Source organism: Ictalurus punctatus, chromosome 1, assembly GCF_001660625.3.
Source record: "Ictalurus punctatus breed USDA103 chromosome 1, Coco_2.0, whole genome shotgun sequence".
NCBI classification, from domain to species: Eukaryota; Metazoa; Chordata; class Actinopteri; order Siluriformes; family Ictaluridae; genus Ictalurus; species Ictalurus punctatus.
The window spans coordinates 17339636-17354428 of NC_030416.2; the positions used below are offsets into that span (position 1 = coordinate 17339636).

The following is a 14793-nucleotide window of genomic DNA, read 5'->3' on the forward strand; positions in this document are numbered from 1 at the left end:
TATGTTGTGTTTGCAATTGTTTGATATCCATAAGGGCAGAGTATTTGTGTGAATGTGATTTTTTTTAAACAAAAGATCAAAACGTTAAACTATAAAGACAAATTTTCACAGTCTTCTTTGCTCATATTTACCCATGGTGCCAATGTTAGTGGAGGGCACTGTAAGCACATCCACTGCAAAAGGCAAGATGAATGTCTGATCTTTCACACCTCTGCTTTTGCTTTTTTTTTTTTTTGTAAATTCCCGGGTGCTTACTTTTTAATCCAGCTATATTATTTGAAAAAAGTATTAATTCATATTTTATTCCGGCCTTAGTAGGAATTCAGCAGCAGCTTCTGACTGACGTCTGAAGTGAAATGAGCAAAAATGATATTTGCTTGAACTTCCGATGAAGGACAAAATCATTTTTGTTTGCATAAAAATGATGTCAGAAGTTTGTTAAACACATACAACACTTTCAGGATTACACAGCTGACCTCACACTGAAACTGGCTATAGACGCATATCGGTACCTCACCTCTACGGTTACGGTATCTCTGTGTGGGGTGGGGGGTGGTTGATGTTGTTGTTAATTAACAGGAATTCAGTGTTCATTAATTATATTACTAATACTATAATAAACACTAATCCAAACGAAGGGTGCTAAAGCAGCTGTAGATCTTTCAGTTTATACTCATAGATAATGAGAATCAGTTTATACTCGTGTTCTCCACTCCTGTGTGACTCATGCTCAAAACTCTAGCCTTCCCTTCCCTCAGGGAAAAAGCAAAACACACGCGCGCGCGCACACACACGGGTCGGAATTTAAGGACAGCTGAACTGACGGCGAGTTCATCAGGACTGCGACACAGAAGTGTGTCCATCAACCATGGGGTCTTTGAGAGGATATCTGTTCATGCTAACGCTGCTAGCGGTGAAGGCATATGAAGGTATGTGCCAGTGTTTTATATATATATATAAATATAAAAAGTTCTGTCGACGCAGAGTAGTTTTAATGCTGCGCTGGTGAGAGAATATCCGAAATCTCAACAACATCTAAACTCATAGCCTGTCAGTTGTGCTCTGTACATTTCAGTGTGAGTTTGCTGTTTGCTTTAAATCCGCTTTGCTGTAGTGAAAAATGTCAAAGACAAACAAACTTCCAGCTGGACGCAATGAACACAGGAGACGTTAATCTAATAGCGTGAGAATAAATTCAGTCCAGTGTATGGGAAAACTCAGGGGCGGAGTTATACCCTTTTTAGGGGGCTTCAGCCCTCCTGTCTGTCATCTCAGCCCCCGCTAAAATTACCTACTATCAAAACCTTCCCCGCCCAAAAAATAAATAAAAAATTATGAAATCCGCGATGAACAGGCCCTCTCACCCGGGTGCAGGTTTGGGCAGATCTGTCAGGGGAACGCCTTACCTTTTTAAAAAAACGTTTTAGCACTTCTATGTGTTTAGGAGTGTAAAACATGTCATTTCTTGTTGCCAGCAGGTGGCACTATGGCTATAACTGATTATTGAAAGGTAGATGTCTTCAGGTCAGGATTTGTATCAAAAGTGAAGTTTGGAGCAGACTGGATGTTTGAGTCATAAGTTATAACATCTTCCTTTTTCTTGGCAAAACATCGAAATTTGTGAGACTGCCACACCCACGTCGTGCAGCCAAACTCAAAAGTGTCGCAATTTAGCATCGTCCAGGATTTTAGATGAGTGACTTAATATGATGCCAATCCGATTAAGTCTCTAAGGGGAATTCGTTAAAGTATGAGGCCTGGAAATGGCAAAATCTCAAAAAGGCTGACTTCCTGTTGAGTTTAGGGCATGGGTTCAAGAGACTTTTTTTGTACGTACTGGCAGATTACACATGTTTACCGAATTTCATGCATGTAGGTGAAACGTAGCTCAAGGCACACATCGTTGAAATTTTGTAGGTGGTGCTATCGAGCCATTTTTAGATGACTGTCGTCATAAATGACCCATTTCTTGAATACAAAGTCTATAGTTTTTGCCTTTAGATAGCTAACATTAATCCTTGCTAGTGAAAAATAATAATGTGATGGCTAACAATTTTATGATTTTGTTTACATTTGTGACATTTGTGAAATTTGGCAGTGGCATTCACTTTTCCTGAGTTTAACCTACACAAATAATATTTGTCTGTAGCCCAATGTGCAGTGTCTCACTCACTCACTCACTCACTCACTCACACACACACACACCCACACACACACACACACCTCACTCACTCAGTAAAAAGATACAACATTCAAAGACATGCTTGCCTTTTTTTTTATAGATGGATATACCATATATATATATATATATATGTGTGTGTGTGTGTGTGTGTGTGTGTGTGTGTGTGTGTGTGTGAGAGAGAGAGAGAGAGAGAGAGAGAGAGAGATATCTCACAGGGGGTGCAATGGTGGAGAGACTGAAGGAGTCCCAGGTTGATGATAATTTGCAGGTTGTTAGTTTTTGATTTACAAAGAGGCACTAATTAGGCAATTATCTCTTGCTTAACATCCTCACTGAGGGCTAAGCCCGTCTAATGCTGAAATCCTAGAACCGCCCCTGGATTAACTCAACACGTCAACACTGTACAGATTCTTTCACAACTGTATGGGTTAATTCAAGTAAGTATACTGGGTGTACCGTAAATATTGCACTGTAAGATTTAAGGTTGTGAAGCTTGCAGGGCCGTTTCTCCAATGCCCCCACCCACAGGAAAGAGAGTGGGTGCTTCTTGATACTCAAATTGATGCTTCCCCATTTCCTCGCTCCTCCGCCCTCCAGCCCGTCACCTGGAAATCGATCGAAGTCAGCCATCTTGAAGTACATATCAATTCTATTGGTGCATCTCAAATCGCACACTTGTGTACTCTTCTACGCCATTTTGTAGTATAAATAGTATGATTAGTGTGTTCACACTGAAAAAACAAAGTGCACTTTAAGCTCCTGGATGATGCACTCATTCAACCGAAAAAACGAAGTGTGGAATGATAGCCACTTCATGCAGTCAACAATTACAGCTTTCCCTACATAGCGGTTGAGGAGGGGCTATATCAGGCTCAGATGCTGAACGAAAAAAAAAAAAGTTTACATTGCCAGCAGCCATAGCCACAAACACAACTTGCAATGTTGATTTTAAATTTTGCAAGCAAAATTACTCCTCCGTCTAACTGTGACTGTGGTCTTGTTGGGCCATCAAAAGAAACTATAACATGAACAATAAAATGTACCAACTAATTTGTTATGTCTGGCTATTTCGCTAATGCTAGCGCCATCGCATCGTTTGACATAATTTGCCTTCGACTGGGGAAACTGCATATACTTCCGGTTAGTACAATATTGAAAGTGTGACATTTGAGACAATAGTACCCTTCTAAAATTGATACACTAGACAGCAGAGTGTCTTGTGCATAGTATAAGTATATTGTGTAGGTGCGAGGATACACGGATGTATCCTATGCGGTGTTTCTTGTCGAAAAACCTGACGCATGTATAAATTCCCCTCCTCTTTTACATCAGCCACAATCTCAAACAAAAAAAATATGCTTACAGTCAGTATTGTAATTAATTGAGCCTCACATGTTTTGATATGCAAAGCTGCACAAAAAATGTGATAAATTATGTGGTGTTCATTAATTCATTGTTTAATAACCCAGACATTTCAAATACTATCAGTGCATTTAGCTTTATTAAGAATGTTGTTATTAACCAAACTCTAACAATAAAATGGCAGATCCCTGAAGCACAGTGAGGTCATCCAGCTGAGCACAGTAATCATTAACTGATGTCGCTTTGAAGTGACACTTGAGAGAGCGAGGATATTGCTTCAATTCCTCTCTCCTCTCATCTTGTCCTTGCATCCTTCCCTCACATCCTAAGGGGGTGGAGATAAGACGCAAGGAAAGGAAGCGAGGAACCCATACAATGATTGATTAGTTGTGCCTCTCTCTGGCTAGCGACACCAAACTAGCTTAGTCTCGTTTATTTTATTTTTTTTAAATTGGTCTGGTAGTCGGACAAACATTGACAACACCTGAGGCAAGTTTTATGATAAATTCAACGTTTTGCCTGATCATGTCCTCCATCACATGCGAGGGGGAAAAAAATGCATGGAATGGACATTTTTAAACATCTTTTGATAGAGAAGAATCTGGGCTCAGCCCCGGATGATTAACAGTCCAGCTAACGCCCCTGGAGATTAGATCTTCCCTTTTTAATAACTGCATTTTACTGTACACATATACACACTATGGCCAAAAGTGGACACTTGACCATTACATTACTTAGCAGTCATGCATGCTTGTTGAGCATCCTCTTCCAAAACTTTGGCATTAATATGGAGTTGGTCCATGTTTTGCTGCTATCTCTCAGTGGTTAAGATGTTGGATTTCTGGTTGGAAGGTCATGAGTTCAAATCCCAGTACTGCCGATCTGCCTCTGCTGGGCCCTTGAGCAAGGCCCTTAACCCTCAGCTGCTCAGTTGTATAAATGAGATGAACGTAAGTCTGTCTGGATAAGGGCGTCTGCCAAATGCCATAAATGTAAAATTTATAGCATGTCTGTGGGAATTTGTGCCTGTTGAGCCACAAGAGCATTAGTGAGGTCAGGCACTGATGTCAGGCAAGAAGGCTCGGTGTGTAGCCGGTGTTTCACTTCATCCCAAAGGTGTTCAGTTGGGTTGAGGTTAGGGCTATGGAACAGGTTTGAGGCCCCGAAGGGAAATCATATTGCTACAGCATACAAAGACATTCTAGACAATTCTGTGCTTTCAACTTTGTGACAACCACATATTGTTGTGATGGTCAGGTGTCCACATACTCTTGTCCATATAGTGTAGCACATTTTATTTATTTATTTATTTATTTATTTATTTATTTATTTATTTATTTATTCATTTTACCCAAGTTTTGAATCTGACAGAGATTTGCCGTGTTGAAAGTTCTGTTTATGATAAACCCATCATAAATTCTATTTCTGTTCTAATGATGATAATCACTGACTAAACTGGACTACTGCGAAAGAAAATCTCTGTATGTCTTGTGTGCTCAGCATATTCTCTTTTTTTTTTTTTTTTTTTTTGGTCTGTTTGTGTTCTCAGGTCCTGAAATGGCTGTTCAAAGGGAAATTTTGCCCATTGGTAAGGCTAGACAAAATCTGATGTTAATTTAGGGCAGGGTGATATGATTGCAGAATATTAACTGCATATTAACCCAGTATATTAACTTCTCTGAGTATTATCTATGATTATAAAAATCTCAGTTCTTCTTAGTTTTGCTAATATGGCTTCACTGTATTGATGACACTTCATCAAAGCAAAATAGTTATTGTGGATACTTACTCTGGATAGTGAAAATGTCAAGTATTGCAGAATGACATTTTGCTGTATCTACCACCCTTATGTTATCTAGTAATTTGACTATTCATTAATTCGTTGGAGTTACAGTTGGGTTAATTAACTGACAGTTTATACAGTCAGACAGTTTTTTTTTTTTTAGCACGTGAAAACCTTCTGCTGAAGTGGTTTTAATGTGTCTGTCATGAGAGAATGTATTGTTTAACTGCAGAACTCTTGGAGATGCTGAAACAGGGATCACTGGCTTCTCACCCTATTGTGAAACAGCAAGGTGGGTTACTGGTGTGTGATTAAAGCATGCAAGCACTTTAAGGGGAAGAGAACCATTGTCATGGCATCTCAAACTTTGTGTGGGTATTTTTGCCATGCTTGCTTACTGCAAAGTTCATCCCCTTTCTGTGTTGATCCCCTATCATCTCTACCTTTTCGTCCCATGACATACATCATGTAGAGTTATTTAACGCTACCTGAAACACATTTTTTTTCTAACAATTGTTTTTGTTTTTAATTATGAAAAGACACTTTCTACCATCTGAAAATGTCTCCTCTTCTCTGTTTTTGTGTCCATGTCACTCAGGTCCTCATATAAAGCCCTACTCCATGGATCCATCCATTCCTTTCCCTCTTGCATGTCCAACCATGGACAACATCCTTGCCATCTGTCAATATAGTAATCTTCGCCCTCGGTATACTAAAGACATGCTACCAAAAAGTGGCTTTGATCACCTGCGCCGTCAGGCCAGAGCGGTCAATCAGTTGGAGTCCTGGTTCACTCTGTGTTGCAGTAATGGCACTCAAGATGAAGAATTGACTCTGTGCTGTGCAAAGCAGGCGGTGAGAATACAAGCTGACTGTTTGCACATTATCCCTCACAATTCAGTGTTCAATAGTTTCCCATTTAGTCACCCCATGTGCACAGGGTGTGACTGCGTTAGACCTCAAATGAGTAATCAAGACTGCTTGATGCACTGACTTTCCACATTGAGGCCCTGATTTACTAAATGTCTGTGTATCAAAAAACATGTGTACACAAATGCCCACAAAACCACGTGCAAGCCGATTTACTAATGGGGCCTATGGAGCAGGAGTTGCGAACCTTTTTTTTTTGTTGTTGTTGTTTTTTTCACCAAAGTTTTTTTGTTTTTTGTTTTGTTTTGTTTTTTCTTCCCCTTTTTTGTTAATGCTTTTTTTTTTTTTTTTTTTAAAAAGAAAAAAAAAGAAAATGACGAGTGGGGTATTATTGATGTATTTCATGTTGTAGTTTAAAACGTGAACATATCTTGAGGTTGTGTTAAACATAGACCTTATATCGGGCATTGAAACAAAAACCCATTGACTTGAGGATGATGGATGTCGAGTGCACAGAAAAATTAAGTCAAGGTCACAAGAACGTGTGCATTTGAGCCAATCAAACACAAATCCTAACGTTCATCATGTAATTCTGTTTATTACGTTGCTTTCGCACATAGACAGACAAAACAGTGGACATCCTTCAACTGTTGCCTCCTATGCTTATCTTCCTCCTTTTCTCTGATTTCATATAGAGTCTAGTATTCCAACTAGTTTTTGTTTTGCAGTGGGAGAAGTCGCTCTCTACCTTCTGTGAAGAGGAATTCCAGATTAAGACTAGTCACTATCACTGCTGTAAAAGGCACAGGCCGGAAATATGGGACTGCTTTGAGGAGGAAGCTCCAGACCCGTTATACCAGACCAAAATAGCTGGCCATGAGGTGGCAACCACTCTTTCCTCCACAATCCAAGGTTTTGACTTTAACCCCAGTAACTGCCAGAAAACAAGGTATATTTCACTGATTCATATATGGTGTCCTCTTAAAAGTTAGGTTTGGTTAAAACTTGGGTTCCTACAGGGCAACCAAGTACTTGACCATGAATCATAGTGATTTTAATGTACAAAACTGCAAGAAAGCAGGAAATTTCATAATTTATTTTTTTTTGTTTGTTGTTGAAGCAAACTAATTCTAAGATAGGATATAACTGTGTGGATTTGACATGAAATGTTATTGCAATGTTAATGTTAACTTGCTTAAAACTAATTTCCTCTTTCACCCACCTCAACGAAGCATGCATGCTGAGAAAGTCAAGTGTGATGTACTGTATGGTGCATTATTAGCAACACGTACTGTACTACTGTCATGCAGCCGCATCCATGGACATGGGCACTTAGAAGGAATCTCCAGCTGGCCAGGGAGCACTTTTGAATACCTAGAACACCTAGTAAACGGGCCGTGCATGCCCTTAAGTGTAAACTGTTTAGAGAGTAATACATTTGTCTGGTTCCTAGGATTTAAGGCTTTCTCCAGGGACACATACCCTAAAGTGTATATGCCAACTATCTCAGCCCACATCAGCACCAAGGATCACACCTCTCTAGGGTACCTTACATGTATTCGTGCAATAAACAGTACCAGGCTATGTGTTTGTACAGGGAGAGATGTATAGAGTTTGAAAATGTGATCTCGGTAGTGAATAGTAATAGTAATGTTAGCAATTATTGTTAAAAAACAAACTGAGATTTAGGTTAAGCAAATCATCTAAAAGGTATTTAAGGCTATGCACTAAACAGTATGGCAAAATTAGTAACATCACCTTTGGAAAACTGACATACTGTTTACTACTGTAGTACACAAGTACTGCACTGTAAAATAAAAGTTCACCTGCTGCCTTAAAAACGTGAGTAAACTCAACTTGACGATAACCTTTTGTTTCAATTCAATGTTACGTTTTACACGTCGACAATGGATTGCTTTAAGTTTAATTTTTTTAAATGAGTTCAATATCCAAAACCTGTCATGGCAATTGGCATTACAGAGAAGAAATAAGTTCACATGACTTACTGAGAATACAGTGATGTACTGCCGTTATTGTTGTCCTTTCATCGTTACATACAGTTGGGGGGGGTATTTGATCCCCTGCTGATTTTGTACGTTTGCCCACCGACAAAGAAATGATCATTCTAGAATTTTAATGGTAGATTTATTTGAACAGTGAGAGACAGAATAACAACAACAAAAATCCAGAAAAACGCATGTCAAAAATGTTATAAATTGATTTGCATTTTAATGAGGGGAAATATGTATTTGACCCCTCTGCAAAACATGACTTAGTACTTGGTGGCAATACTCTTGTTGGCAATCACAGAGGTCAGACGTTTCTTGTAGTTGGCCACCAGGTTTGCACACATCTCAGGAGGGATTTTGTCTCACTCCTCTTTGCAGATCTTCTCCAAGTCATTAAGGTTTTGAGGCTGACGTTTGGCAACTCAAACCTTCAGCTCCCTCCACAGATTTTCTATGGGATTAAGGTCTGGAGACTGGCTAGGCCACTCCAGGACCTTAATGTGCTTCTTCTTGAGCCACTCCTTTGTTGCCTTGGCCGTTTGTTTTGGGTCATTGTCATGCTGGAATACCCATCCACGGCCCATTTTCAATGCCCTGGCTGAGGGAAGGAGGTTCTCACCCAAGATTTGACGGTACATGGCCCCGTCCATCGTCCTTTTGATGCGGTGAAGTTGTCCTGTCCCCTTAGCAGAAAAACACCCCCAAAGCATAATGTTTCCACCTCCATGTTTGACGGTGGGGATGGTGTTCTTGGGGTCATAGGCAGCATTCCTCATCCTCCAAACACGGCGAGTTGAGTTGATGCCAAAGAGCTCCATTTTGGTCTCATCTGACCACAACACTTTCCCAGTTGTGCTCTGAATCATTCAGATGTTCATTGGCAAACTTCAGACGGGCATGTATATGTGCTTTCTTGAGCAGGGGGACCTTGTGGGCGCTGCAGGATTTCAGTCCTTCACGGCATAGTCTGTTACCAATCGTTTTCTTGGTGACCATGGTCCCAGCTGCCTTGAGATCATTGACAAGATCCTCCCGTATAGTTCTGGGCTGATTCCTCACTGTTCTCATGATCATTGCAACTCCACGAGGTGAGATCTTGCATGGCGCCCCAGGCCGAGGGAGATTGACCGTTCTTTTGCGTTTCTTCCATTTGCGAATAATCGCACCAACTGTTGTCACCTTCTCACCAAGCTGCTTGGCAATGGTCTTGTAGCCCATTCCAGACTTGTGTAGGTCTACAATCTTGTCCCTGACATCCTTGGAGAGCTCTTTGGTCTTGGCCATGGTGGAGAGTTTGGAATCTGATTGATTGATTGCTTCTGTGGACAGGTGTCTTTTATACAGGTAACGAGCTGAGATTAGGAGCACGCCCTTTAAGAGTGTGCTCCTAATCTCAGCTCGTTACCTGTATAAAAGACACCTGGGAGCCAGAAATCTTTCTGATTTGAGAGGGGGTCAAATACTTATTTCCCTCATTAAAATGCAAATCAATTTATAACATTTTTGACATGTTTTTCTGGATTTTCTTGTTGTTGTTGTTCTGTCTCACTGTTCAAATAAATCTACCATTTAAAATTATAGACTGATCATTTCTTTGTCAGTGGGCAAACGTACAAAATCAGCAGGGGATCAAATATTTTTTTCCCTCACTGTAAGTGTGCTGGAATATTTTGTAGCCCCAGTGGAATAACAAGAGACAAGAAGTATTAAACTCAAGATCTTCAGAGATCAGTGATGTGTTGACACTAACACTGTCCAGAAGAATCTAACAGGCTTCCTGTGCTCAATCAGGATGAAGGAATTTGGATTGTAATTTTTGTTTACTTCTGTGAATTTGAATCCAGCATCTTCCTCAAAATGACTGATGCCCGTTCAACGGCCTTTACATCCTTGTAGTTATTTTCAAAAAAACACCAGATGTATTTGCTCACATGATGGTTGTCTGTCAGTGTTTCAGAGATCGCTCCCAGACTAGAGATGGTGCCTGAACCCCCACCTCATGGAGGGATGGAGCAGAGATTGGTGATCCCAGGTGGGATAGGTAGGCTATGGGTGGGGGGATAATGTTCATGATTAGGGAAAAGGAACTCTTCTTGTTGTAGTTGCAACCTTAAAACCTATGCCTTTTTTCAGTCATGTACAAGGATTTTTACACTTCCTTTTTGTTTAACCGCTTTTCGGCACCCATATAAGTCAGTAAAAAATAGGCAGATCTTTCTTTTTTTTCCTCTGCCGTCACTGTGGATTTTGTTCTTTCTTCTGTAATTTCTCTCCCTTTGTTCCATTGTGTCTAGGTTTCCCACATCATGTGTCCAGTCCTCGCTCTAGGAAGCCATCCATTCTTTTCCCCCTTGCCCGTCCAGACACCACCAATATCCTTGCCATCTGTCAATATAGTAACCAGCGCCCCCGGCATCCTAAGGAGACGCTACCTAGAAGTGGCTCTGGCTACCTGCATCGTCAAGCCAATGCTGTCAATCAGCTGGAGTCCTGGTACACTGTGTGCTGTGCTAATGGCACCCAAGATTTTGATCAGACTCTGTGCTGTGCACAGCAGGCGGTGAGAACACCTTTTGTGCATTTTAAAAAAATCTGTCATCCCTAAAACCACAAATGTTATGCAGCAGGTTTAAATGAAACTGACATACTACATGTATAAACTGCATAGCAGCTTGTTCATGGCCTGGACAGTTTCCCATGAGATTAATAGTATCAATTTTGATGTACATTCGCTGTTCTTTTTGGTGTTAGTGTAGGTGATCTTGCATAAATATCGTGATGGGTAGGAGAGACTTTGGCTTCCACATGAGATGATACAATTTGGATTCATAAACTAATGATTCGATATTTAACAATACCACTGAATCTGTTAAAATACAATACGATGTTATTTAATAGCCTCTGATCGATTATATGTCCAGTTTTGTTCAGAATCTGGGGTAGGCCTACCATGAATTACAGGGGAAATCACTTTTCTAGCCTATTAAATTATTTACACATCAGTTTAAAAAATATCTTTTAAAAATTTACACACCAGTTGTTTGTCCTGTTTTGATATTAATACATTTATAACAGATTAGAATCTATAATAATCGATCTATGATTTTTGCACCTATTCATGTCAGTTGTTGATTCCAAATTGTCAGCTCATTACACCCCTAATAAATATATCAAATGACATTGCAGAGATATACAATATGAATCACAATATTTACGTTTTTTTCTAAGTGTGCTTGAAGGACAGTAGTGACAGATGTTTAAAAAAAAAAAAAAAAAAAAACTTGTAGAGATCATATTTGCTGATAACTGGTATTTAATACTTACTGGGATATAAGGATGCAGCAATGTGTACAGAAATAGATTTATAGGATCCAATTTTCTGCTGTGGATTTATAAAGGTATGGATGGCACCCCCAAGATACTCTAACTGAATAATCTTAATATTGCGATAATGTCTGACATTTATCATGTTACTGTCATACCATCAATTTAAATGGATGTTCTTAATTGTTGCATGAAACAACTGAAATAAAAATGAATATTTTTTTTTTTTTTTAAATCATTATCAGCCTAACTCCAAACTTAAACTTACTGATGACTTGAAACAGTGCTGTATGACTGGTTTAAACATGTTTGGGGTACATGGGATGCTGCATTAAGGACCATGTAGTGTAAAATCCTCTGTTTTTGTTTCTGGTTTTGCTGAGACACTTAAAAAGACAAAACAGCAGGCAGCCTTGAAGGTTAGCAGTTGCACACATCCCATCTGTGGATGTTCTTGTACTATATATAATATATATATATTTTTTAAACCCTGTCCTTTGATTCTTTCATTGCTTCCTGTGTTGATCTTCCTCCTTTTCTCTGATTTCACATAGTCTAGTGTTGTTGTTTTGCAGTGGGAGAAGTCGCTCTCTGCTTTCTGTGAAATGGAATTCCGTGTTAAAACCACACACTATCACTGCTGTAGAGAGAGAGGGCTGGCAAGATTGGACTGCTTTGAGGAGCACGCTCCAGATAAGTCATACCAGCCCTCTGGCCATGAGGTGCTGACCATGCTCCCAGTCACAATCCAGGGGTTTGACTTTGACCCCAATAGCTGCCAGAAAACAAGGTATATTTCACAGGTGCATACCAAAAGGTACAACTAACTCCCCAAACATGAACAAGTGTCCTCTAAATGTGAGAATCAAGAATGCAAGGGGAAAAATGTTATATATTATGTATTTTTGTGTGTGTAATATAAAAAAACAACTAATATATAAATCTCCCCAACCCCACATTGGTAAGATGAAATGGTGTGATGTATTTACTTGCATATCTCCCTATGACAGCATATCAGGAGTCGCTTACAGACCTTTGACAGAGAGGACGATTAAAACAGAACACATCAGCTTTCCCCCTGGTCGCCCGAATTCTTCTAACATTGAACCAATTTGTGCTTGGCACATGTATCGGCCACGCTACCTCACCAACTGTTTGCCTCGTACAGGATTTGACTGGCTTGCCCATCAGGTAAAGGCCATCAATGGCCTAGAAAAAAGCTTTCGTCAATGCTGTAAGAAGAACAAAGATGTACACGCCTGTGCTGAGGGAAAGGCATGTATTTTTATACTTGGGTGTTTACAGGGTGATTCATATGAAAACTGTCTAAACAGATCCATTAATATATTAGCACTTATACAATTATTGCATGAGAGGAGGTGTGAGTCTTCTTAGTAAATTACCTGAATATGCCCAGGTTCAAATGATATTCAGTACCTGTTTTTTCTCTGCATGCCTCAGTGGAAGAAGATGGTGGATGGGTTTTGTAAGGATGAGAGGAAGCTCCAAGTGAACCAGTTTGAATGCTGTAAAAAGCAGAGAGGAGAAGAGCAATATACCTGTTTTAGTACTGCTGCCCCAAATCCAGACTACATGATCAGGCAGACGCAGGTTCCTGTAGAAGATACTCCCCGTCTTGACATGTTTTGTAATGTGTACACAGCTCTTAAGAAAATGTAAGATTTCTTGTTTCATTATGGTCTCTTTCTTTAACAATTATTATAGATTTGTTTTATGGTATAATAGGAAGAGTGTGTTGTGACTGTTTATATAAGTTGAAAAATGTACTTATGTAAAGGGGGGGGGGGGGGCTAAATGTATTGAATCTTAAAATCTGCATCTGCCATTTCTCCAGGAAACATTTGCCTTTCAATGTTGATGAAATGGCTGAAAAGTGCTGCATCCTAGATGCAAATGAGGGTGTTAAATGTTTACAGATACAGGTGTGTAAGCAGGTTTCTGTCTGATTTTAAACTTTGTTCCTTCATTTATGACAGTGTTGAATTGAATTCGAAGCATTTGTTAATTTGGTAGCATCTGATTTGTGCACATAGTTTTTCCTTGAGTATCGGCTCTAATCATTCAAGGTCCATGCTGCCACTCATTGACCTTTTCATTGCCATATTGTTTCAGCTGAAGAACCTTTCGGATGATGCATGCAAAGCAGATGACCCATCATTAGCACAGGTAAAGCCCAAGTGTTGTAAGAAGACTGCCGTGGTCCGCTCCAAATGCCTCACAAAGCTGCTCTTGAATAACATCGCTAAAGCAAAAAGAGCTGGAAAGAAGATATGCCCAATCAATTCATAAAAGCCTGTTTGTTGATTCATTAATTCAATGTTTTGCCAATGCTCTTGGTATGAATTAAATGTATGTTTTTGTTTTTTGTAATTAACCTTTTGAAATGTGCAACACTTTTTTTTTTTTTTTTTTTTTTTTTTTTTTTTTTTTTAAATATGCATCAATACCATTAAATTACTTTAAGATACCTACCAATAATATGTTCATTATTCACCTACAAATTAATCATTTTATCCTTGTACATCAGGATGAATCGTCTTTTACTTTAACTATTCATAGAACATAAATTACAGAAATGAATTAAATAAAATATTTCTTTACATAATTTTTAAAAAGTCTTTTTCTTCAAGAGGATTGTTAAACATTGCACTCTCATACACATTAATTTATAGTAACCATATAATTTGAGTCATAATGCAACACAGTGTAGGCTTCGAAATGTTTTTAACTAATTAAAGCTGCACAGGATAAAGGTTCATGATGTATTCTGGATTGTAGTCCAGATTTCTCGTAGCTGAATTACAGCAAGGAGAAATAAATCTTCTGACACTTTCATTATATTTAATGTACTTCCTGTGCAAATTTGAAATGGATAGATGCACACAGTGTCTCAGGCCTATTCTGTTGACCAAACCCAAGGTGATACTATCTTCTTGCTATTTTCATACTGTTAATTTAAAAAGGCTTGACTTGAGACAGTATGTAGTCAGTCTGGTTTTAGCTGGTAATCAGTATTAACACACATTTTTGTTTATTTGCTTATAATAAATGATTCACAGTCCAATTAACACACTGTACATATGGTCCATCCTGGGTGAACAAAAGCACAGCTATGGAATCTGGGCAGGGAGAGTTCTTTTCATATAAAAGCATTTCTTAATTCAATAACCCAAACAAATGTAACAAAACGATGCAGCAGTCTTCTTTATTCATGACCTATGTGACCAAACTGGTTTCTCTAA

General features: G+C 39.1%; 1 protein-coding gene across 5 annotated transcripts; it reads left to right on the top strand.

Moving 5' to 3' along the window:
• Positions 1-774: 774 nt before the first annotated feature.
• ecm1b (extracellular matrix protein 1b) lies at positions 775-14072 on the top strand. Of its 5 annotated transcripts, none has more exons than XM_017473455.2 (13): positions 2391-2450; positions 2550-2619; positions 5094-5132; positions 5560-5619; positions 5926-6182; positions 6926-7146; positions 10156-10247; positions 10501-10766; positions 12106-12320; positions 12541-12805; positions 12992-13206; positions 13386-13473; positions 13664-14072. In XM_017473455.2, exons 1-13 carry the CDS (start codon positions 2406-2408, stop codon positions 13838-13840), a joined length of 2010 nt encoding a protein of 669 aa, XP_017328944.1. In that variant the 5' UTR covers positions 2391-2405; the 3' UTR covers positions 13841-14072. The 5 variants fall into 5 exon arrangements, with proteins under 5 accessions (XP_017328960.1, XP_017328969.1, XP_047012636.1 ...); XM_017473463.2 differs by having other exon boundaries at positions 10156-10238; XM_017473471.3 differs by lacking the exons at positions 2391-2450; positions 2550-2619 and adding an exon at positions 775-929.
• The last annotated feature ends 721 nt before the right edge of the window (positions 14073-14793 follow it).

Bases quoted from the DNA above. Each gene is read 5' to 3' on its own strand.
- ecm1b (XM_017473455.2), top strand. From the start codon at position 2,406: ATGGTGGAGAGACTGAAGGAGTCCCAGGTTGATGATAATTTGCAG. The intron at 6,183-6,925 runs GTGAGAATACAA...TTTGTTTTGCAG, and splicing joins TGTGCTGTGCAAAGCAGGCG to TGGGAGAAGTCGCTCTCTAC. The intron at 10,248-10,500 runs GTAGGCTATGGG...CATTGTGTCTAG, and splicing joins GGTGATCCCAGGTGGGATAG to GTTTCCCACATCATGTGTCC.